Raw genomic sequence first — 24,713 nt, 5'->3', positions numbered from 1 at the left:
TTCAATAACTAAAATTCCAAATATCACATAAATTAGATATTTACAGCTACTAAAATATTGTTATGGCATTATAAATTATTTTACACATAAACACTTAAAAAGAAATTATTAATTTTGGATAATAAAATTTTGGTGAATAATTATCTTGCGAATATTAATAATAAATATTCATATAACTTTGAAACAAATAAATAATTTTAGTGAACATTAAACTTACTTTCAAGTCAAAGTTCACTTAAACTCTTAAAATTCATACAATATGAAAATACAAAGTAGTGACATACATAGTCTCACGCCAGTGTGCGACATGCATAACCATTTTATTCTACTTTCAAGTCAAAGTTCACGTAAACTCTTAAAATTCATACAATATGAAAATACAAAGTAGTGACATACATAGTCTCACGCCAGTGTGAGACATGCATAACCATTTTATTCTTAGTCATCTACTCATCTGCATCATCCTTTCAACAAATTGCTTAGTGACAGTAAATAATAGGAGGGACACAAGCACACTAATGTATAAAAGAAGCAGTAACCTTTAAGGAGAAGGAATGCAACATACCCAATTTCTCCCGAAAAACCAGCCAACCTCAATTATTATTCTTCAAACATGGGAAAGCAGTTGGTCTACTGATAAAATTATTCAAGAGAAAGCCAAATAGTAAAAAAAAAAATCCAACAAAGCATATGGCCAGAAAAATACTATACATAGTTCATGTAATAATATTACCTGAAATTTTTAAAGCATAATGACCTCCATTTTAACCTTCAGTAGTTTTCAAAAAAAAAAACCTTACTTCAGACAAAGCTACTTTATGGGGTAGTGGGATTGAATACTTTATGGGGCAATGGGATTGAATATTTTATGGGTAATGGAATGAATTTTTTTTTTCTTTCCATCTCCATCTGACACTATTCCCCTCTTTTCCTCCCTTAAATTCACAACCTTTTCCCTTTTGTCGTCTTCCTCGCCGACAACGACCACAATTTAAAACCTTTTTTGCTGGCTCAACATATCACACAATATATTTCAAAATTGCACTGTAGTTTGGGAATGAATGCTGTTGACTGTGCTTTTTGACACTCACGTCCCTTCCAAGCTGTTGGCATCCATGTTGTTCTCCCTTCTACGCCGTTGGCTTCCAAGCTGTTCTCCCTTCTAAGCTGTTGGCTTCCAAATTGATCTCCCTTCCACTGTTGACTTTCAAGTTGTTCTCCCTTCCAAGCTGTCGCCTATCCTCGCGAACTCAGGACGGCGGCAAAGGCTGGGTGAAACCGGAGGCCGAAACTGGCCAACTCAATAGAAGGCTTCACCGAAAAAATCCGACATATTCAAATTGGTCAATCTCTATGTATTCAAGAAAGCCATAAAATTCACAGCTACAAATAAAAGAATTAAGATTCAAAAATGAGGAGCAGAAGCTAGGACTTTACCCCATAACTTTCATGTGGTAAACCATCCTCATCTATGCTGTAGGCTACCAAACGAAGCAGACCAGTCCGCCGGTGTGACTGGGTGAAGCAGGTGACATTGTCTTGTGAAAATGATATCTCCGGCAATAATATCTCTGTCATTGAAAAATGAAGGATTAATTTTGCACAAGAATCTGAAAATAATTTCATAGAGAGAAAAAGCAAAGTTAAACACTTAAAACACCTAAAGGCCAAACACAATGGCCTTAATATGAACTTAAAACACCTAAAGGCCAAACACAATGGCCTTAATATGAACGGACATGCGTGCCCAGCTTGAGGTCGCGGGTTTAATCATCAATCTCAACCACCTGCCACAGAAAATAAATATATTTACAACACTATAATGACCTTCTACAAATGAAGAAGGCAGCAAAAAAACTATATCGATCTCTGAGTGAAACAAACACAAACAACATCAGGCAAATAAATACATGTTAGAGTGAGTAGACCCCTGCAAGTTTTAGACAAATTTTTTTTACCAAAAAATTGAATCAAATGAGATTTCGTGAATTGCAAGTATATATATAAACTAAACACACAAAATCCAGATTATGTAATCATGCATAACCACAGACCACCTTGGTTTACTAAAAAAAACACTGCTACTGCATTAGCAATTAACGGTTGTGTTCTTTTCTCATTACTGCTCAGATCACAGCTAAATTTTCTTTCTAACCAAAACGACCTTGTCTTTCCTCTCTACACCAACCACAAACAACAAAATGCATTAGAAGCAAACAATAAACAACAAATCCAGAGATTCCGATTTGATAAAATAAGGACAAATTTAAGGAAAACAAATGAAAACCCATTTTTAATTCAAGTAAAGAGAACGAATTGAGATCAGAAACAACCGAAAACATGAGAAAGCTCAGCAAACTCACGGCAAAAGCAAGGCAAAAATAATCTGCGTGCAAAGATGAAGAAGAAGAATGCTCTCTTCCTTCTTGGTGCCGAACTGCCGAATGAAGAGAGAAAAGAAGAAAATTGGTTTTCTTTTCTTCTACTTGCTGCCGACAATGAATGGGAATAATGATAATAATTCCAACTTTTCTTCCGAATAACATGGGTAAAAAAATTGAAGTTGGTTTCCTTTTTCACTTGCTGACAAAATGGATTGCTGGCAACCATATTCCCTTTTTATTCCACTACCTTGTGTTTCATTATATTTTAATCTACATTTTTTTTAAAAATAATCTACATTAATAATGTCAGACGCACTCGTGTGGATTAGTGAGAACTGAGAAGCACTCGTGTGGAGTTATATGGCAAATTCGCAATTTGTTTAAAAGGTGAGGTCAAATGATAAAAAAAAATAAAGATAAATGTTTAATAAAAATATTTCAGCCATAAGATTTAAGATCAATGGACAGTANAGTGAGAACTGAGAAGCACTCGTGTGGAGTTATATGGCAAATTCGCAATTTGTTTAAAAGGTGAGGTCAAATGATAAAAAAAAATAAAGATAAATGTTTAATAAAAATATTTCAGCCATAAGATTTAAGATCAATGGACAGTATTGGTGTCATTTTTGAGGGGTAATTTGCAAGTGCCAAATATAAGTATAGGTAGATTACATTTTAGACTTGTATTTGTGTGAAATTTTCTTATAAATTTTAATTCGTGAGATAAATTAAATTTGCTCATTATAGAATCATTATAATATTTATTACAAAGGATTTAATACCAGCAATTTAAAACAAATAAAATGTTATTAATTTGCAAGTTATAATAAATGTTATATGCAAAATTGTGATAGTGTATTTAGGATAAAATAATGTTACTAAGCTACTCCAGCTCAGTCAAATTTAAAGTCTTAAAATTTTGTGAATTTAACAATTTAATTAACTCAGATTACTTCGTCAATCTTGTCGTTGTCAATTTAGTTTTTCATAATAATATTTCTTTGGCATGCATTGAGAATTGAAATGAAACAAACAAACAGACAAGTGACAACTAATTGTGAGTCGGCTACGATGAGGATCGGATATTTTCTGTGCTGATCGGTCCATGATTCGTCGGGTGCCAAGGGCAATCACTATACTAGACGTTTCTAACAGCATGCTCTTCTTGGACGCACATGAATCAAGTCAATCAACCAACCATTTAAATCATCTATGGAAATTTTAAACATCACATCTCCTTATCTTATTACTCACCGAATCTTGAAATTTTTTTAACTTTTTACTTATATCAAAAATGTAATTTAATGGCTAAAATTAAAAGATATAATTTATGCAGGTCTCATCACCAAAACAAAAAATAAAAATAAATCTGTTACAATTATTAATTTTCTCTTCTCTCAAACTTGACCACTATGACTAGTTGAGTTGTTCATGTGAACATATAATAATTAATCTTTAAGGCTAAGTGGCTAACCTTTCTCTGTCTATAAAAAGCTTGGTCCGTCAGGCCTTTAATTTGTGTCTTGCAACAAAAATTGCATCATCCAATAATGTCACGCCCTCATGCAGTTTGCATTCCTTTTCCGGCACAAGGCCATATCAAGCCTATGCTGGAACTAGCCAAGTTGCTTCACCACAAAGGCTTTCACATAACCTTCGTCAACAACGAGTTTAATCACAACCGCCTTCTCAGGTCCAGAGGCTCCAAAGCCATGGAAGGTCTTCCGTCCTTCAGATTCGAGGCCATCCCCGACGGCTTACCGCCGTCCAATCCCGACGCTACCCAAGACGTCGCCTCCCTTACTGTCTCCTCCACCAACTACTGTTTGGACCCCTTTAGGGAGCTGGTTAAAAGGTTGAATGACAACCCCTCGTCCGAATCCCCTCCGGTGACTTGCATAGTTTCCGACGGCATCATGAGCTTCACTCACAAAGTGGCGGACGAACTGTGCATTCCCGTCGTGTTCTTTTGGACTTGCAGCGCTTGTGGTTTGGATGGCTACGTCCACTACCGTCAACTTGCTGAAAAGAATATGACCCCAATTAACGGTATAAAGCATGTTTAATTTTTTTGGTTCATGCGAACTTTATCAGTTGTCTTATAGTAACCTCCTGCGTGCCAAATTATGATATAGACTTGGGTCCACCTTGTAAAATGTGCCTCTGAAATAACAGTGTAGATAGTAGTATTGTTTTCTCAGTGGCTCGGCTAATGATATTTTATTTTGTGAATATATAATTCAAAAATTATGAATATAGAGTTCAAAAATCATGAATATAGATTCAAAAATTGTGTTATACTATTAAATATAGAGTTCTGTAATTGTACTGTTAATGTAGAATTCTTTAATTGTAAATATAGAGTTATGTAGTTGTGAATATACACTTCAAAATTTGTGAATATTGAGCTATGTAATTTTGTATATTGAGATCTAAAATTGTGAATATAGAGTTAAAAAACTATGAATATATAGAAGAATGAATTCTGAAGACAAACGACAAGTTAACGTGAAGGAAGGTGGACCCGGGTCCATGACAAAAAAAAAAAATAAATAAAAAATTCAAACAGTGTCGTTTTGGACCCGGGTCTACTTTTGCATAACAAACGTAACCTCTTTTATTAGCATTTTTGGTTTGAGTCTATTAGTTATAGATGACCTAAGTTGATTTACCTCATTATGGTCTTTTGGTAGCTAAAGTAACGAGTCTCATGGCTTTCCCAATAAATCAAAGTATCTTCAATTAAGTACTAATTTTTTTTACTTGCTATGCATTAAAAATAAATTTCAAATATTAGTACTCAATATTAAAGTCATAGTTATAGCAATTTTTTTTTAATTCTAAAATTAATAGTATATAATTCTTTTTTTAAAGGTAGCATTTAATATATTTTAATAAAAATTTAATAGCGTAGTGATAATTTTGTTTACTAAAAATAATAACACAATGCCTTTAAAAAAAATACAATATTTGTAGCATAATGTACAACTCGATAAACATAGAAATAAAAACATAAATCATGGATATTGGATTCACTATTATAAGTTTTTTGATAGATATTTCTATTATATTATACAATGGAAATAATTTTTAAAAATTTAGAGAATTTACACACTTTTATCTTCTTTGCAGGGCCGAATTCCCTAACAAATGGGTACTTGGATAATGTAATTGATTGGATTCCGGGTTTGAAAAGTATCCCGGCAAAATATATACCAAGTTTCATATGGAACTCGGGCCAGGATGATGACCCAAATTATGTCATATTCCAATTTGCAATTCGAGAAGTTGAAGCAATTCCCAAGGCATCGGCTATAATTTTGAACACATTCGACGAGCTAGAGCCTGACGCTATAAACGCAATTCGGTCTAAGTTTCCAGGAATTTACACAATTGGCCCTCTTCATCTTCTCCGCAATCAATTTCCTCTGGGGGATGATTTGAAATCCATTGGATACAATCTATGGAAGGAAGATCCTTACTGTCTAGAATGGTTGGACACGAAAGAAGCCGGTTCAGTTGTGTATGTGAACTATGGAAGTGTCACAGTTATGACCCCTGAGCAGCTTCTTGAATTTGCTTGGGGGCTTGCAAATAGCAAATTCACGTTCCTGTGGATAATTAGACCTGATTTAGTGAAGGGAGAATCGGCAATCTTGCCGCCGGAGTTTCTAACCGAGACGGGAGAAAGGGGATTATTGGCGAGTTGGTGCCCACAGGAACAAGTGTTGAACCACCCATCTGTTGGATGTTTTTTGACGCATTGTGGGTGGAACTCGACTCTGGAAAGTATTTCTGCGGGTGTGCCTATGTTATGTTGGCCTTTCTTCGCAGAGCAGCAGACTAATTGCTGGTATTCTTGCACGGAGTTGGGGGTTGGAATGGAAATTGATTCCAATGGGGATAGGAATGTGATTGGGGATTTGGTGAGAGAGATGATGGGCGGAGAAAAGGGGAAGGAGCTGAAGGAGAAGGCGATGAAGCTGAAGAAATTAGCGGAAGCAGTGGTGGCATCTCCTACAGGGCCATCTTACCTTAATTTTGAGGAAATCGTCAACAATGTGCTCATACCTCCAACATCAAAATAATTTCTTAGAAGTTTTTATTATGGTCTCTGGTCTGTTAATGTGTTATATCCCGGGGAGTTAATAAGAAGAAAAAAGAGGATCTAGTTGAAATATGTTGGTTAGCCAAAAAGAAGTTGACAACAGGTGTTTAGTGAACTTCTATTGGTTTTTACTTCTGTCTTCTTCCGGATTCTTTTATGTGTTCTTCTGGATTGAGCTACATGGCAGCAGATGTGTAGATTAAGAGTTGTTGTTTGTTTGTTAGTTATTTTCAAAATTATTACTTAAATTAGTTGGTACTCATATGAGCAGTAGATTATTTTTCATCATCTTTTCTGTATTAGTGAAATAAGGCTGATAATGAGAAAATATAATAAATGTTGTGCCATGATATAACTACTAAGATGCGAATTTGTTGCTATCCGTGCAGATTAACAATAATGGTGTCGCCCTCGAAGGTTAACACAATAATTTACATCTCAATGCATTTGGAGCCGTGATTGAAACTTACACATCATACTCAAATAATGGAAACAAGAAACCAATCAGTAACACCTTAAACACCCCACCAATCTAATCATTTGTGTATTCCCCTATAAATATAATCCAAAACATAACACCATCCATAACAATATTATGCACATAAGCACTTAGTAAAATAATTTTAAATGGTCATAAATCTTACTCTCCAAGTCCAAAATCTTATCAACACTTAAACTAGCTATCATCCTAATCACCGTGATAGAAATGTGTGAATCAATTAAATCTTAATATAATTTACTATTTTTATTATTATAATAGCACATGGCCGAAATGATCTTCTTATCATTTCAATCCAGTACCATTTGATCAACAGCATCTCACCATGTCGTAGGCATTGTCATCCTCATCATCATACCATTATCACTATATTATTATAATAATCAAGCCTCATCATTAGTTTCAACATCAAAACAGAAGTACAGAACATCATGATCATAATCATCTTTTTTCAAAAAAATCACCTCGTCATCATTCCGCTAACAATTCATTACCATCCTAATCCTCATCTTCATCATTATTACTCTGTTATTATAAGCTCACCAACAACATAATACCAAAAAAAAATGCAGTCACCTGACGAAGCTTCTGTACGTATGGCGGTGGCGGAGGAAGCTGCCGACGAGAGAGAGAAGGAAGACCGAGGAAGGTGAAGGCCGGTGGACGTTTGGCATAGCCGAGAAATAGAACAACATTTTCCTTTTTATTATTTTCCTTAGCACGTGCATGTGACTAGGTGGGTGCCTCACAAATCAAAAAAACAAATTCCCTCATCCTATTCTTGTCGCCATCCGAACTTCTCGGAACTCTAACTTTTGTTGTTTTATCTTTTAATTATTAATACAATTTTATATTTTAGAATCATAATTGTGTGAAACTCTCTTACAAATTTTAATACGTGAGATAAGTTTAATATATGATGGTTGGTTGCTACTTTATGATAGATTCATCCTAGTATTTATTACAAAAAATTTAATACAGCAATTTAAAATAAATAAACTGTTAATCATAAGTTATAATAGATATTATAATATTTATATGTAAAAGTATGATATTAATTAAGATAAAATGCTTGTTACGAAGCTACTTTGCTTAGTATAATTTGAAATTTTAAAATTGTGTAATTTTAACAATTCAATTAACTCAACTACTCTGTCAATTTTGTGGTTGTCAAATTAGTTTTCCATAATAATATTTCTTACGCATGCATTGAGATAATGAAACAAACAAACTGATAAGTGATAACCAATTGTGAGTGGGCTACGGCTACGATGAGGATATTTCTGTGCTGATCGGCCCATATGATTCGTCGTGCACTCAAGGGCAATCTATAGACGTTTCCAGAAACATGCTCTTCTTGGACGCACATTAACCAACCAACCATTTCAAACATATCTATGGATATTTTAAACTACCACATCTTGTGGTACTAATCAAATCTTGAAAATTCTAAAGTCGAATAAAAAAAAAAAAAGAAATCTAATAAGGCTAACATTTCTCTGTCTATTAATAAAAAAACTTGGTCCGTCAGGCCTTTAATTTGTGTCTTGGTCCAATAATGGCACGCCCTCATGCAGTATGCATTCCTTTTCCGGCACAGGGCCATATCAACCCTATGCTGCAACTAGCCAAACTGCTTCACCACAAAGGCTTTCACATAACCTTCGTCAACAACGAGTTTAATCACGACCGTCTTCTCAGGTCCAGAGGCTCCAAAGCCATGGAAGGTCTTCCGTCCTTCAAATTCGAGGCCATCCCCGACGGCTTATCGCCGTCCAATCCCGACGCCACCCAAGACGTCGCCTTCCTTACTGTCTCCTCTACCAACTACTGTTTGGACCCCTTTAGGGAGCTGGTTAAAAGGTTGAATGACGATCCATCGTCCGAATCCCCTCCGGTGACTTGCATAGTTTCCGACGGCAGCATGAGCTTCACTCACAAGGTGGCGGACGAACTGTGCATTCCCAATGTGTTCTTTTGGACTTGCAGCACTTGTGGTTTAGATGGCTACGTCCACTACCGTCAACTTGCTGAAAAGAATTTGACCCCAATTAAGGGTATAAAGCATGTTTAATTTAATTTTATTGGTTTTCTCATTTTTTTTTTAATTTTATTGGTTCACGCGAACTTTATTTTGGTGACTTTACGTACGTTATTCAATTATGCATAGCTATATGCTTTTTGCTTAATGTTGTTGACTATTATATTAAATGAGATGATACAATCTATTCAAGTTAGTGATCGGATTGCTGGCTGGGTAATTATGAGATTTTAAATTTACTGACCTTTTCGGTCCTGTCTTTCTGGTATGGCCGTAAATCAAAGAATCTTATATTAAATATTAGTTTTTTTTTATGCGCTATGCACAAAAATAAATGTCTAATATAGAAAATTATATTATTATTTTTATTTTTATTATTATACTACGATGAAAATAATTTTTAAAATTTTAGGGAATTTGCACAATTTATCTTCTTTGCAGAGCCAAATTACCTAACAAATGGGTACTTGGATACGATTATAGATTGGATTCCGGGTTTGAAAGGTATCCCGGCAAAATATTTACCAAGTTTCATATGGAACTCGGGCCAGGATGATGACCCAAATTATGTCATATCCCAATTTGCAATTCGAGAAGTTGAGGCAATTCCCAAGGCATCGGCTATTATTTTGAACACATTTGACGAGCTAGAGCCTGAAGCTATAAATGCACTTCGGTCAAAGTTTCCAGGAATTTACACAATTGGCCCTCTTCATCTTCTCCGCAATCAATTTCCTCTGGGGGATGATTTGAAATCCATTGGATGCAATCTGTGGAAAGAAGATCCGTATTGCCTGGAATGGTTGGACACGAAAGAAGCCGGTTCAGTTGTGTATGTGAACTATGGAAGCGTAACAGTTATGACCCCTGAGCAGCTACTCGAATTTGCTTGGGGGCTTGCAAATAGCAAATTTACGTTTCTGTGGATAATCAGACCTGATTTAGTGAAGGGAGAATCGGCCATTTTGCCGCCGGAGTTTCTAACTGAGACCAGAGAAAGGGGCTTATTGGCGAGTTGGTGCCCACAAGAACAAGTGTTGAACCACCCATCAGTTGGGTGTTTTTTAACGCACTGTGGGTGGAACTCGACCCTGGAGAGTATTTCTGCGGGTGTGCCTATGTTATGCTGGCCTTTCTTCTCAGAGCAGCCGACTAATTGCTGGTATTGTTGCACGGAGTTGGGGGTTGGAATGGAAATTGATTCCAATGGGGATAGGAATGTGATTGGGGATCTGGTGAGAGAGATGATGGGCGGAGAAAAGGGGAAGGAGATGAAAGAGAAGGTGATGAAGCTGAAGAAATTAGCTGAAGCAGTGGTGGCATCTCCTGCCGGGCCATCTTACCTTAATTTTGAGGAAATCGTGAACAACGTGCTCATACCTCCAACATCAAAATAATGTCTCAAAAATTTATATTATGATCTATTCACTGTTTAAAAGTAGGATCAAAATCAGCAAGATAGCTCGGCAATTTAGGCCTTCTCCTTTGCCTGTCTCTACCAAGTCCACGTTCTGCATGCATGACACCTTATCACCTTTCTCTGTATGCATGATGGCAGAGGTGTATCAGAACTTGTATTGGCTTTTCCTTCGTCTTCTTCCCGAGTCTTTTCTGTTTTCTTCTGGATTGAATTACATGGCAGCAAATGCGTAGATTAATGGAATCAAATTCCTCTCAATAATCACACATTGTATGCTATAATACTTTACTCGCTAATATTTGTATTCAACAGAATGGTTAATAACAGAGCTCTGTGTTACTGTCAAATGGGACATATCCATTTCCCAAGAAATCTGATTCAATAATTGATCTAGGAATAAGGGTCAAATTGGCCACTGAACTACACGCAAAAATGCAATTAGGCCATCGAACTAAAAAAACAATACAATTGAATCTCTGAACTATACGAATTCATGCAATTTCATCCAAAATGACCTGTTTTACCTGATGTGCCGGTTACCCATTTTAAAATGATATTTTAAAATAATTTTAAATAAAATAATTAATTAAAATTTAAATTTAAATAAAATAATTAAAAAAAATAAAACTGCCGGCCAGAGACGAGGTCCTTCGTCTCCATGGCTAGGAGAAACCTTCATCTCCTGGCCATGGAGACGAATCGTCTCTTCGTCTCTTTGGCCGGAGACGAAGCCGACCTTCGTCTCCATGGCCAGGAGAACCTTTGTCTCTTGGCTATGGAGACGAAGGTCGTCGTCTCCATGGCCGGAGCCGGAGACGAAGNTATAGAAAATTATATTATTATTTTTATTTTTATTATTATACTACGATGAAAATAATTTTTAAAATTTTAGGGAATTTGCACAATTTATCTTCTTTGCAGAGCCAAATTACCTAACAAATGGGTACTTGGATACGATTATAGATTGGATTCCGGGTTTGAAAGGTATCCCGGCAAAATATTTACCAAGTTTCATATGGAACTCGGGCCAGGATGATGACCCAAATTATGTCATATCCCAATTTGCAATTCGAGAAGTTGAGGCAATTCCCAAGGCATCGGCTATTATTTTGAACACATTTGACGAGCTAGAGCCTGAAGCTATAAATGCACTTCGGTCAAAGTTTCCAGGAATTTACACAATTGGCCCTCTTCATCTTCTCCGCAATCAATTTCCTCTGGGGGATGATTTGAAATCCATTGGATGCAATCTGTGGAAAGAAGATCCGTATTGCCTGGAATGGTTGGACACGAAAGAAGCCGGTTCAGTTGTGTATGTGAACTATGGAAGCGTAACAGTTATGACCCCTGAGCAGCTACTCGAATTTGCTTGGGGGCTTGCAAATAGCAAATTTACGTTTCTGTGGATAATCAGACCTGATTTAGTGAAGGGAGAATCGGCCATTTTGCCGCCGGAGTTTCTAACTGAGACCAGAGAAAGGGGCTTATTGGCGAGTTGGTGCCCACAAGAACAAGTGTTGAACCACCCATCAGTTGGGTGTTTTTTAACGCACTGTGGGTGGAACTCGACCCTGGAGAGTATTTCTGCGGGTGTGCCTATGTTATGCTGGCCTTTCTTCTCAGAGCAGCCGACTAATTGCTGGTATTGTTGCACGGAGTTGGGGGTTGGAATGGAAATTGATTCCAATGGGGATAGGAATGTGATTGGGGATCTGGTGAGAGAGATGATGGGCGGAGAAAAGGGGAAGGAGATGAAAGAGAAGGTGATGAAGCTGAAGAAATTAGCTGAAGCAGTGGTGGCATCTCCTGCCGGGCCATCTTACCTTAATTTTGAGGAAATCGTGAACAACGTGCTCATACCTCCAACATCAAAATAATGTCTCAAAAATTTATATTATGATCTATTCACTGTTTAAAAGTAGGATCAAAATCAGCAAGATAGCTCGGCAATTTAGGCCTTCTCCTTTGCCTGTCTCTACCAAGTCCACGTTCTGCATGCATGACACCTTATCACCTTTCTCTGTATGCATGATGGCAGAGGTGTATCAGAACTTGTATTGGCTTTTCCTTCGTCTTCTTCCCGAGTCTTTTCTGTTTTCTTCTGGATTGAATTACATGGCAGCAAATGCGTAGATTAATGGAATCAAATTCCTCTCAATAATCACACATTGTATGCTATAATACTTTACTCGCTAATATTTGTATTCAACAGAATGGTTAATAACAGAGCTCTGTGTTACTGTCAAATGGGACATATCCATTTCCCAAGAAATCTGATTCAATAATTGATCTAGGAATAAGGGTCAAATTGGCCACTGAACTACACGCAAAAATGCAATTAGGCCATCGAACTAAAAAAACAATACAATTGAATCTCTGAACTATACGAATTCATGCAATTTCATCCAAAATGACCTGTTTTACCTGATGTGCCGGTTACCCATTTTAAAATGATATTTTAAAATAATTTTAAATAAAATAATTAATTAAAATTTAAATTTAAATAAAATAATTAAAAAAAATAAAACTGCCGGCCAGAGACGAGGTCCTTCGTCTCCATGGCTAGGAGAAACCTTCATCTCCTGGCCATGGAGACGAATCGTCTCTTCGTCTCTTTGGCCGGAGACGAAGCCGACCTTCGTCTCCATGGCCAGGAGAACCTTTGTCTCTTGGCTATGGAGACGAAGGTCGTCGTCTCCATGGCCGGAGCCGGAGACGAAGACGAAGCTCCGGCCATGGAGACGAGGCCGGCCGGAGACGATTCATCTCCCGTTGGTAGTTTTTTTTTTTTTTTTCAATTTTAAGTATTTATGTTATTTAAAATATTATTTTTAAAATAAGTAACCGGTACATCAGGTAAAACAGGTCATTTTGGATGAAACTGCATTAATTTGTGTAGTTCAGGGATCCAATTACATTGTTTTTTAGTTCGATGGCCTAATTGCATTTTTGTGTGTAGTTCAGTGGTCTATTTGACCCTTATTCCATTGATCTATAAGCCTAACCTTTGTCTGTCTATAAAAATTAAAGCTTGGTCCGTGAGGCCTTTAATTTGTGTTTTCCAGGCAACAAAAATTGCATCGTCCAAAAATGGCACGCCCTCATGCGATATGCATTCCTTTTCCGGCCCAGGGCCATATCAACCCAATGCTGCAACTAGCCAAACTGCTTCACCACAAAGGCTTTCATATAACCTTCGTCAACACCCAGTTTAATCACAACCGCCTTCTCAGGTCCAGAGGCTCCAAAGCCATGGAAGGTCTTCCGTCCTTCAGATTCGAGGCCATCCCCGACGGCTTACCCGTCTCCAACCCCGACACCACCCAAGAGATGGCCTCCCTTGCTGTGTCCTCTACTAACTACTGTTTGGACCCTTTTAGAGAGCTGGTTAAAAGGCTGAATGACCCCTCATCGGAATCGCCTCCGGTTACCTGCATTGTTTCCGATGGTTCTATGAGCTTCACCCACAAGGTGGCCCACCAACTGCGTATTCCCATTCTGCTCTTCTGGACTTGCAGCGCTTCTGGCTTGGATGCATACGCCCACTACCGTCAACTTGCTGAAAAGAATTTGACCCCAATCGACGGTATGGAGCATGTTTAGCAACAACATTGGTTTTCTTTTTTTACTATTTACTCTGTTACAAAAGTGTTGTTTATAACTACTTTCAAAGTATTAAATTACAAAGAGTCAATACCCATTCACTGACATTTCAACTCACAACCTCCCATAAGAGAATGCAACTTGGTGTTTCTGAACCACGAGGTTTTGGTCATTCGGTAATTTAATACTCCATAGGTTGTTGTATAAATGTTTAGGAAAGAGAAAACAAGGAAAAGAGTTGCAAGAATCATGACAACTTGCATTAATTTTCTTTCTCTCTCCTGATTCACATGTGCAAAAACCTCCAAAACCCATAGTTGAGACAAAAATATTATCTGCATGTTTTCTAAATGATTAAGCAAATCTGCCCTAGGTGGGTGTGCATTGGTAAATCTTATCTTGACAAAAGATCACAATGAAGTAAATTCAAGTAAAACTTATAATACTGTAATTACCAAGTCAACAAATCATTTGGTTGGGATTTCTCATTTTGGAGTAAAATACAGTATTTCTTCTTCTTTTTTTTTGAGAAAAAACAACAGGATTTCTATTATGCAGGTTCAGATTGCTTGGATACAGAAATAGATTGGATTCCGGGTTTGAAAGGTATCAAATTCAAAGATTTACCAAGTTTCATTAGGAACACTGGCCACCACGATGACCCAAATTATATCATGTTCAACTTTATAATTCAAGAAGTTGAGAGGCTTCCCCAGGCATCTGCTATGATTCTGAACACGTTTGACATGCTAGAGACTGACGCCACAGAAGCACTCCGGTCTAAGTTTCCGGCGGTTTACACAGTTGGCCCTCTTCACCTTCTCTGCGATCAGTTTCCGATGGAGGGCGAATTGAAATCCATTGGATGCAATCTGTGGAAGGAAGATAATGCTCAGTACATGAAATGGCTGGACACCAAAGAGGTGGGCTCAGTTGTGTATGTGAACTTCGGAAGCATAACAGTTATGACCGCCAAGCAAGTAATTGAATTTGCTTGGGGGCTCGCGAATAGCAAGTTCACATTCTTGTGGATAATCAGGCCCGATTTAGTCAACGGTGAATCCGCCATTTTGCCGGAAGAATTTGTAACGGAGACCAAAGAAAGGAGCTTTTTGGCAGGTTGGTGCCCGCAAGAACAAGTGCTGAACCACCCTTCAATCGGGTGTTTCTTGACACATTGCGGTTGGAACTCGACTCTGGAGAGTATTTCTGTGGGCGTGCCGATGTTATGTTGGCCGTTCTTTGCAGAGCAGCGGACTAATTGCTGGAATTCTTGCACGCGTTTGGGGGTTGGAATGGAAATTGATTCCAATGGGGATAGGAATGTGATTGGGGATATGGTGCGAGAGATGATGGTCGGAGAAAAGGGGAAGGAGATAAAGGAGAAGGCCCTGGAGTTGAAGAAATTAGCTCAGGTGGCGGTTGCGGCATCACCTGCCGGACAGTCTTACCTCAATTTTGAGGAAGTGGTCAGCAATGTGCTCATGTCCCCACCATCAAAATAATTTCTTTCAAATCTGATTTGAGAAATCTGTGATGAAGTATATGTTTCAATTCGGTATCAGAGCCAACCTAGATTATGTCTTTTCTTTTTTCCTCTTAAAATATTCCCTCTTGTTTGTTTTCAACCAAAAAAAGTTATGTTCACGTAAGCTTGGCTTGCCAAGATCATAGTGTCTCATGAAAAATGCTGTCTTACTTAAAACATACAGACCAAACCCCATTCGCCCTCATGCAAATATAATATGCAACAAAATGTGTATTCCTCTTCGTACTCAAGGCACCATCAATCCTATGCTCCAACTTGCCAAACTACTGCATGAGCCTTTCATATAACTTTCATCAACACCAAATTTAATTTAATCACAACAAATCCACTACTAGACATACATCTTGAACTGTATCTGTTGTAAATTGATACAATAACAATCACACTTTAAAATTTTTCATGAATTACATATTAATAAATGTTTACCATACTTAGAAGCTCGACCTTATGCTATAAATATATTGTTAGATAACAAACAAAACATAATTGAACTTAGAACATGGTAGAGCGTACGAGACAGGACAGGAAATAGATCAGAAGAGCTAGAGCTAGCTAGTATTCCGTATATATTTTAATTTGGAGATAGAAATTTATTGATGACTTCCACCATGTTGACGTAAGATGAACCAGTTGGAGCAGTGGCAGCATCTTCTGCCAATTTCTTCAACTCCATAGCTTTTCTCCTCATTTCATGCCCCTTTTCCCCACCCATCAACTCTCTCACAAGCCTTTCAACCTCGTGTCTCTTCACATCAGTGTCAATCTCCATGCCAATTCCCCATTGGGTGCAACAATACCAGCAATTAGTTTGCTGGTCGGCGAAAAACGGCCAGCAAATCATAGGCACCCCGCTGCATATGCTCTCGAGAGTCGAGTTCCATCCAGAGTGGGTCAAGAAGCCCCCGACCGCGGGGTGGCTTATGACTTGCTCTTGCGGGCACCAGCTGGCTAGCATCCCCCGCTCCCTGGTTTCTTCCACGAATTCGCGGGGAAGAACAGCTTCTTCCCCGGAAACAAGATCGGGTCGGATGATCCACAAGAATGGCTTCTTGCTGTTGGCTAATCCCCACGCGAATTCCACGAGCTGATCGGCTGTCATCACAGTGATGCTCCCGAAGTTGACGTAGACGACCGAGTTTGGGTCGTTGGTGTTAAGCCACTCGACGCAACTGGTGTCTTCTTTCCAGAGACTTAGCCCCAGGGCCCTCACGCCGCTGTCCTCCACCTGTTGCTCGAAGAATTGGAAGGGCCCGGCGGCGTAGACGGGCGGGAGCATGGATTGAAGGCCGTTTAGAGCTTCTTGTTCTAATGCATCAAACGTGTTCACCATAATTGCGGAAGCACTCTTGGCTCTCTCTGTTATTAGGACGATGTATTTAACTATAGGATCATCTGGGTTCGTAGTTCTTATAAAACTTGGAAGATCTCTCAACCTTACACCGGGCATGCCCTTTGCCCAATCCAAAACCGTCTCCAAATACCCATTTTCTAAGTAACTTGAATCTGGAAAAAAAAATTAAAAACATATCATCAAAATTCAGGGTTGGTATGCATGGAATTAAAATAATAAATAACTAATTAAAATAAGTCTAATATGCATGGAATTAAAATAATAAATAACTAATTAAAATAAGTCTAACTAAGTTGATTAGACTGTTGACTTAAATGTTCAGCAACCCTTATTTGACTAAAATCAATAACGAATAACTAATGCTATGGAATTTTGTATACCTTTAAGTGGTGAGTATCCTTTGTCAATGACTAGGCGGTAAAGCACAAAACCCAAGAAACCACCGGCGCCACAACTCCAAAACAAGATTTCCGGGATGCCAAATTCCTCAGCTGCATCGAGCGTGAAGAACATGCCGCCGTCAGATACGATGCACGAAACCGGCGGCCCGGATTCATTGAGCCTGGCTATGAGATCCTTGAAAGGGCCGAGACAGTTCTGCGTAACGGCCTCACAAAGAGACGCAATATCTTGGGTTGCATCCACGTCCGACGGAGGAAGGCCGTCCGGTATGGTCTCAAACCGGAAAGAAGGAAGTCCCTTCACGGATTCCGGGCCTCGGGATCTGAGAAGGCGTCTATGGTTGAACTCAGAGTTAACAAAGGTAATGTGAAAGCCTTTGTGATTGAGGATTTTGGCTAGCTTTAGCATTGGGTTTATGTGACCTTGAGCTGGGAAAGGGATGCAAACAGCATGTGGCTTCAATCCTTCGCCGCTTATGGATCCCATTTTTATGTTTCAATGGATTCTCCGGTCCCTCCCCCGCTCTCCCTTTAGTTTTTTTATATTCACAAACTGGGAAGGGAAGGCATCCCACATTTATAGAACCCGGAAATTAAGCAATGTACGATTTTGGCTCGCTGATCTGAAGACTAACCAAGTTACCAACTACATCATCAAATTAAAGCACGTAAAGTTTTCACCCTTTTTATGCTACGTAAGTCACAACATTGATGCTAGTTTTATATGTCTGGTGATCCTAATATAAACTACGAGATAAGACTAGTAAGTAAAAGTTAGACAACGTCTGAAAATTTAAGGAGTTCAAATCACTCAAGCGTGTTTGGTTCAAACATAAGAAGGGGATCAGAATGATAATCAAATATTTGGTAATGTTAATCAGTTTTGGTCAAAGTACTTTGCATGTTTGTCAGTAAGGTAAAATTCAAATGATTACCAATATGGATCTTTGGTGATGTATGATCCTATATTGAGAATAAAAATTTTAAAAATACAAAAACAAAAAAATTATGGCAATTGATCATAATATAACGACACCCAAAGCATCAATATGAACAAAAAAAATCAAAACAAAAATCTAAAAGTATTAATCCAAACTTAAAAATTAGATCATCAATAATATATAAGATGGAATGATACACATTTTTAATTGGAGGGTAATCAAATCTCATAGTTATATTTTAAAAAGTTTTAAACGGAACACTAACTATGATTTTCATTCACATGTAAACCCATTAACCAAACACACCCTAAGTTATCCCAGAGTTAAAAGAACAAAATAAATGTGACCAAATGAATAAAACATGATTTTTCGTACCTGAATGGTTATGAATTATTCTTGCCAATCCCTAAGAGTTAAGTTCATCACATCGAATTTTCTTAGTATGATTTACGTACTCGTCTTATGTGGTTGTAAATTATATTTAAATCACATAAACTTATCCCACAAACAGTTTCAATAAAATGTATGCATATACGATGCCCTATACAATTGTAGCTATGTGTTAATTAATTACATAATTTACATATCCCCATACATGAAAATGTCACTATAACTAAAGGTTCTAAGCGCAATAAAATTTGAAAAATATAAAATTTAATTAGCATAACCCTTGCAAAAGTACAAATAACGGATTTGCATGCAAACCTCGCTCGTACAAGTTCAAAAAATTAAAATAAATAAATAAGGTTGCAATATTAATCGTCTTCGAATTACGTGCCTTTATAAGGAGTTGCACAAAGATATGGCACGTCAGCCTTGCATGTGAAAGTGCATAAATGCTAACATCGAAATTATTGGGAATAAGTAAATATAATTTGTGATGTCAATGTCATGATAGGGTGGATGTATAAAGCATTCTAACTTCACTACACATAATAGATATATAATTTCAACAGTTAAATTATATTACGAAAATCTTTTCTGTTGGAGTAAATTGAAAGAGTGTTGGTAAAAATTAAACTTATAACTGTTAATACTTAAAAGTTTTATGTTTTATTCCACCCACTCGACTACTCACTTCATGGTATTTAATTATACTCTTAATTTATAAAATAAAATAAAGAATATATATATATATATATATAATACAGAGTAATATAAAAGAACTTTGATAGGTAGCTTAATTGGTTAGAGCATCTATATATATCTGGTAAGCAAGAGGTTACGTACGTGAGAGTACTAGAAACATCACCAATAAAACATGTGAATTTTGGTTGGCACTATCAATACAAATATCTTGCAGTATAAATCTTGAGCAACTATTTATTATAGGCTACATTTGTTCTGGCAAAGTTACGTAGGCCCTTATATTTGTTGAAAACAAACTATTTTGAGGAATTAAATGTTGAACATGTACCAAATACTTGGTAGTGGAGTCTAATTTTATGATGTTAGTTTCTCTTCTTTTTGCCCATTAGCTTTCAGTTGGCAACTCCTTTCTATATGGCTATTCATTCTTTAATTTACAAGAAAGCTTGCATTCGTTATTTGAAATTGTAATTTGAATGAAACCTCGTCTTTGACATTAACCGTTAAATTAAAGGAACATAATGAGATAAATCAATCTAAATTGCTCATAGTTGATCTACTCAAACCAATAAAGTTAATAAATAGCTCCACGAGAGTTGAGCATGCAAATTTATAATTGTCTAAGTCCATTATCTGATCAACGTGATTGAATTACCCCATTCTTCTATACTTCTATATATTTCTCATGTTCTGAGGCTGACAAGTGCGCTAGCTGATGGCTTAACTTCTTTATTGAAGATTTATTTTTAAGATATTAAATATTTATTTTTCACGGTTTATTTTTAATATATTAAAAATTCACTAAAAATATATGAACATTAATTATATTAAAAATGAGAAAAAAATTAATTACTTTTTGTCCCTAAATTATAGGATAGTTGTAGGATTCGTCCCAACCTATTAGTAGTGCTCACTTCTCGTCCCTAAGCTATAATTGACATTGTAAATTTTGTCTCTAATTAATGTTTTATTGAAAAAAAAAAGATAAAATTTGCAACGTCAGTTATAAGTTAAAAAACAATAAGTGAGCACAACGAACAAGTATGAATGAATCCTACAATTACCTTTAAATTTAGGGATAAAAAAGATAATTTATATATATAAAAAAATAACATTTATTAGTATAGTTCATAGTGTAATGTGGATCATGGTACACATACACTATAATTTGCTTATCTATAGATGGTATAGATCTCTATTTTGGCGTGTTAGGTGCAACGAATCCGAAGGTTAATGCTACCAAGTACCAACCAGCTCAAACAATGAATATAGAAATTACAAACGCATATTTGTTTTATATTATAGTTACAGGTCAATGTCCACAGACAACGAAGTAGAAACCACTTGCTAACTTATTGGCTTCTTGTAAAAATTAAAAAACAAAAACAAAAACCCTTATTGGCTTCTTGCCTCTGCGGCTCTTCCATAAAATTAAACCATCTGACTTCAAATGTCACATCCTACCGAATATATATGCCCTATATACATAAAGTTAACGATTAATTATTTGCCATTTTCATATAAGTAAGGAATGCCATAACCTCGTAAGCAAGATTCTAATATACCATTTTCCCACTTAGTTTAGCGAACTAAAGAAGGAAAGACAAAAAGAAAAGAAAGTAATGGGTTCCAATACATTAGTGAAGTTGATAAGCCTCATGCAGTTTTAGTCCCATACCCAGCCCAAGGTCACGTAAAAGGTAAATTACGGCATATACTATGATCCCCTTATAAGGTGGACTATTGATATAAGACACATTTTTAATATGTTGAAGATTTTACTGACATAACACACATTTTTAATATACGAAAAGTATATTATTTGTGTAGTTAATATACATTATTTGATAGCATCATTTGTATACAAATAATGTATTTTCAATATATTAAAAATATAAATTATGTTATGATCCATTTTATAAGATGGACCATAGTCCATGTCAAACCAATCCTTAAACTAGCCAAATTCTTCACCAAAATGGGTGCCCGCAAGAGAAGGTCCTAAACCATCCGGCAGTGGGATGATTTTTTACATTATATTTGTAATTGTTTTTTTTACGTCCTTACCATTTCAACTTACTTTAATTTTAATCATAATAATTTAATATTTAATAATAAAATAATATTAAACAAACATTTAACAAAAATAAAATACTGTAATTAAATGCGTCAGCATTATCTGCATTGGACGTAAAAGACAATAATTAAATAGCATTGTTAAGTTTCCAAAAAAAAATAAAAATAGCACTGTTAAAGTTGGAGTTAGGAAGCAATTAGAGCATCTCTCATTCATTGGCGATTTTTTAAAGTTGCGTGATTCATCCATTCTATATCAACATCCATAATCTTCTCACCTGGAATTATATATTCAAATATCCTTTATTATTTTTAGAATAATTCTACATTTCATCCCATTTTTTATATATGTTATCTTCTATCCTTAGGATGTGTCATACTTTGAATGTTTAATAAAAAGGAATGGATTATGATTTTTAGTTATTCATTTTCTTCATCCAGTAAAATTTGAACACTTGCATCCTGTTTTGTTGGAAGAAATTAGTATTTTACCCCACCAAATTGGTTTTAAGGAATTGCAGTTCTTTCGTGGAATATGGAATTAGAATTCCATGTCTTCCCCTGATATTTTAACAAAGATATCCTAGAATAAAATTAGCCCTTTTTTTTTCTAACATCAAATAGATGTGTCATTTTGGGAAGAAAGAACTTGACGGTAAAATTAAAGCTAGATATTAAATGGCTTTGTTAAAGTCGTAGGCAGGAAGCAATTGGTTGTCTGCCGGCCGGCCGGCCGGAAACCGTGCCAAATCCCTAATTTTATTATAACTTATATTATACAGTACACATGAACCTGACACTGGAAAGAGTAATTAATGCTGCAAGAGTTATAAGAGTAATTATATAAATATATAAGACATAGTGTTAGTTTTACTAACATTTTGGAGACAGAAGTATTTTATTGATGATTTGTTCTAAGTTGACGTAAGATGAACCTGATGGAGCGGTAGCTGAATCTTGACCTAACTTCTTCCACTCCATCGCCTTTCTCTTCATCTCTTTCCCCTTCTCACCATCCATCAACTCTCTCACAAGGCTTTCCACTTCGTCTCTCTTCACATTGTTGTCAATCTCCATTCCAATGCCCCAATGGGTCCCACAGTACCAGCAGTTGGTCTGTTGCTCCGCGAAAAACGGCCAACAGATCATAGGCACACCCGCACAAATACTCTCCATAGTCGAATTCCATCCACTGTGAGTCAAAAACCCTCCCACGGCAGGATGGCCCAGGACTTTCTCCTGCGGGCACCAACTCGCCAGCATGCCTCTCTCTTTAGTTTCTTCTAGAAACTCCGGCGGAACAACGGCTTCTTCCCCGGAGACAGCATCAGGCCTTATGATCCACAAGAACGTCTTCTTGCTGTTCGCTAATCCCCACGCGAATTCCACGAGCTGGTCGGGGGTCATCACGGTGATGCTTCCGAAGTTTACGTACACCACGGAGTTTGGGTCTTTGGTGTTGAGCCAATCGAGACAGGTTTCGTCTTCTTTCCAGAGATTTGATCGGAATGATTTGACGTCGTCGTCTTGTACGAGCTGTTTCTCCATGAACTGTAAGGGGCCGATGGTGTAGACGGAAGGGAGCATGGATTGAAGGGCGCTGATGGCTTGATGCTCTAAAGCATCAAATGTGTTGAGTATAACGGCCGAAGCCTTGTTAGCTCTCTCCGTTTCTTGGACCACGAATTTCACCATATAATCATCTGGGTTTGGAGTGTTTATGAAACTTGGGAGATCTCTTAAACGTATTCCAGGCATTCCCTTTATCCAATCCACAACCGTCTCCAAATACCCATTTGTTAAGTAACTAGCATCTGAAAAATCCAGTGAAAATGGTCAAATAAACCCTTCAACTTTTTATTAGCGGACCAGCTTGTCAGAGCATAACCCTAACTAGGTTATAAGTTTAATTATAACTTTTAAAAGTTCACAAGTTACCTTTAAGGGGTGAGTAACCTTTCTGAATGAGCTGGGAGTAATGCATATAACCCAAGAAGCCACAAGCGCTGGTAGTCCAGAACAGGATTTCCGGTAACCCAAATTCTTCCGCCGCGGCAAGAGTGAAGCTCATGACGCCGTCGGAAACGATACACGACACCGGCGGAACGTTGGACACGGCGGTGTTGTTGAGCTTGGTTAGCAGGTCCTTGAAGGGGCCCAGACATGTGGTGGTAGTGGACTCGCATAGCGCAGGGACGTCTTGGGTAGCGTCGGCGTCGGACGGAGGGAGACCGTCGGGAATGGCCTCGAAGCGGAAGGACGGCAAACCTCTGAGAGAATCATGGCCGCTGGATCTTAGAAGGCGTCTGTGGTTGAACTCTGTGTTAACAAAGGTGATGTGAAACCCTTTTTGGTGGAGAATTTTGGCGAGTTTAAGCATGGGTTTTACGTGGCCTTGGGCTGGGTATGGGACTAAAACTGCATGAGGCTTAACAACTTCACTAATGGAACCCATTTTTTTTTCCTTCTTTTCTTTCTGTTTTTCCTTCTTGGTTATGAGGTTATGGGAACATGAAGGGGTTCCATATTTATAGGAAAATGTCAAATAATTACCATGATTTACATTATCCTCCCAGATGCTTTGTAAGCCCAGGCCCTGAGGTCTTTGGTGTTGGGGATTCAACCTTTTGGGAGAAAAAGGAAAATGTCAAATAATTAAGGGTACACGTAATTATGATTAATTAATGGTTAACATCGTACCATACCCAAATGTGAGAATTAAAGTCAAATGCTTAGTTGGAACAAGAAAGAAATTAGGAAATGGTTCTTGTAGCCTTTCTAAGCGAGCATACAACAGTTACAAAAGGATTGCCCCAATCTAAGGTTGCTACCATACAATTTAAAATATATAAATTTTTTATAATGTTTATACCTTATCAACAAAGTAAAACTATAAATTATTTTGAATTAATCAATATGTTCTAAAGAAATTTCACCACGTAAAGCATTTATAAATTCTATTCATCATTGTGGTTTGACATTTCGAATAATGGTGATGAATATTTGATTTGAACAAAACTCACGATGAACCATACATTATTAAATTTTTGCGTGTGCGAGAGCTTGTTAATCTGCAAGTTGTATAGGTAACCATGACAATTGACAAGAATAATTTAATATGGTGGCGGGGACCGGCCTCACCCTCATAGCAAACGAGACTTATTTGAAGGGCGGCTAAAGTTTTTAATTAAAAAAAAAGATTGATTTAATAATTATTATAAATTTTTAAATTTATAATAATTATAAAACTA

At 37.1% G+C, this 24,713-nt stretch overlaps 6 protein-coding genes and 1 long non-coding RNA gene across 9 annotated transcripts; 4 read left to right on the top strand and 3 right to left on the bottom strand.

Moving 5' to 3' along the window:
* Positions 1–213: 213 nt before the first annotated feature.
* LOC116014893 lies at positions 214–2,564 on the bottom strand. Of its 2 annotated transcripts, XR_004097505.1 has the most exons (5): positions 2,364–2,563; positions 1,703–1,787; positions 1,438–1,571; positions 540–1,311; positions 214–454 (listed from the first exon to the last, which is right to left on the bottom strand). It is a non-coding gene; the product is annotated as an uncharacterized LOC116014893 (long non-coding RNA). The 2 variants fall into 2 exon arrangements; XR_004097503.1 differs by having other exon boundaries at positions 231–1,311; positions 2,364–2,564.
* A 1,326-nt stretch (positions 2,565–3,890) lies between these two features.
* Positions 3,891–6,847, top strand: LOC116033137 (7-deoxyloganetin glucosyltransferase-like). The gene is made up of 2 exons (XM_031275897.1): positions 3,891–4,433; positions 5,517–6,847. The coding sequence occupies exons 1-2, from the start codon at positions 3,935–3,937 to the stop codon at positions 6,470–6,472; spliced, it is 1,455 nt and encodes a 484-aa protein (XP_031131757.1). The 5' UTR covers positions 3,891–3,934; the 3' UTR covers positions 6,473–6,847.
* A 1,601-nt stretch (positions 6,848–8,448) lies between these two features.
* LOC116000077 (7-deoxyloganetin glucosyltransferase-like) lies at positions 8,449–10,799 on the top strand. Its single transcript, XM_031240098.1, has 2 exons — positions 8,449–9,048; positions 9,474–10,799. The coding sequence occupies exons 1-2, from the start codon at positions 8,550–8,552 to the stop codon at positions 10,427–10,429; spliced, it is 1,455 nt and encodes a 484-aa protein (XP_031095958.1). The 5' UTR covers positions 8,449–8,549; the 3' UTR covers positions 10,430–10,799.
* Positions 10,584–12,699, top strand: LOC116013089 (7-deoxyloganetin glucosyltransferase-like). The gene is made up of 2 exons (XM_031252749.1): positions 10,584–10,681; positions 11,345–12,699. The coding sequence occupies exons 1-2, from the start codon at positions 10,584–10,586 to the stop codon at positions 12,327–12,329; spliced, it is 1,083 nt and encodes a 360-aa protein (XP_031108609.1). The 3' UTR covers positions 12,330–12,699.
* Positions 12,700–13,520: 821 nt separating this feature from the next.
* Positions 13,521–15,628, top strand: LOC116018981 (7-deoxyloganetin glucosyltransferase-like). 2 transcript variants are annotated; one of them, XM_031259048.1, is made up of 2 exons: positions 13,521–14,038; positions 14,620–15,628. In XM_031259048.1, the coding sequence occupies exons 1-2, from the start codon at positions 13,543–13,545 to the stop codon at positions 15,558–15,560; spliced, it is 1,437 nt and encodes a 478-aa protein (XP_031114908.1). In that variant the 5' UTR covers positions 13,521–13,542; the 3' UTR covers positions 15,561–15,628. The 2 variants fall into 2 exon arrangements, with proteins under 2 accessions (XP_031114908.1, XP_031114898.1); XM_031259038.1 differs by having other exon boundaries at positions 14,614–15,628.
* A 326-nt stretch (positions 15,629–15,954) lies between these two features.
* On the bottom strand, positions 15,955–18,005 carry LOC116018996 (7-deoxyloganetin glucosyltransferase-like). The gene is made up of 2 exons (XM_031259060.1): positions 17,336–18,005; positions 15,955–17,107 (listed from the first exon to the last, which is right to left on the bottom strand). The coding sequence occupies exons 1-2, from the start codon at positions 17,841–17,843 to the stop codon at positions 16,176–16,178; spliced, it is 1,440 nt and encodes a 479-aa protein (XP_031114920.1). The 5' UTR covers positions 17,844–18,005; the 3' UTR covers positions 15,955–16,175.
* Positions 18,006–22,155: 4,150 nt separating this feature from the next.
* Positions 22,156–23,959, bottom strand: LOC116018533 (7-deoxyloganetin glucosyltransferase-like). The gene is made up of 2 exons (XM_031258629.1): positions 23,401–23,959; positions 22,156–23,276 (listed from the first exon to the last, which is right to left on the bottom strand). The coding sequence occupies exons 1-2, from the start codon at positions 23,915–23,917 to the stop codon at positions 22,336–22,338; spliced, it is 1,458 nt and encodes a 485-aa protein (XP_031114489.1). The 5' UTR covers positions 23,918–23,959; the 3' UTR covers positions 22,156–22,335.
* Positions 23,960–24,713: the final 754 nt, after the last annotated feature.

The sequence above is a fragment of the Ipomoea triloba genome, chromosome 1, assembly GCF_003576645.1.
Source record: "Ipomoea triloba cultivar NCNSP0323 chromosome 1, ASM357664v1".
Taxonomy (NCBI): domain Eukaryota; kingdom Viridiplantae; phylum Streptophyta; class Magnoliopsida; order Solanales; family Convolvulaceae; genus Ipomoea; species Ipomoea triloba.
The sequence above is the reverse complement of the archived record's forward strand: the minus strand, read 5'-3'. Positions and strand labels throughout refer to the sequence as shown.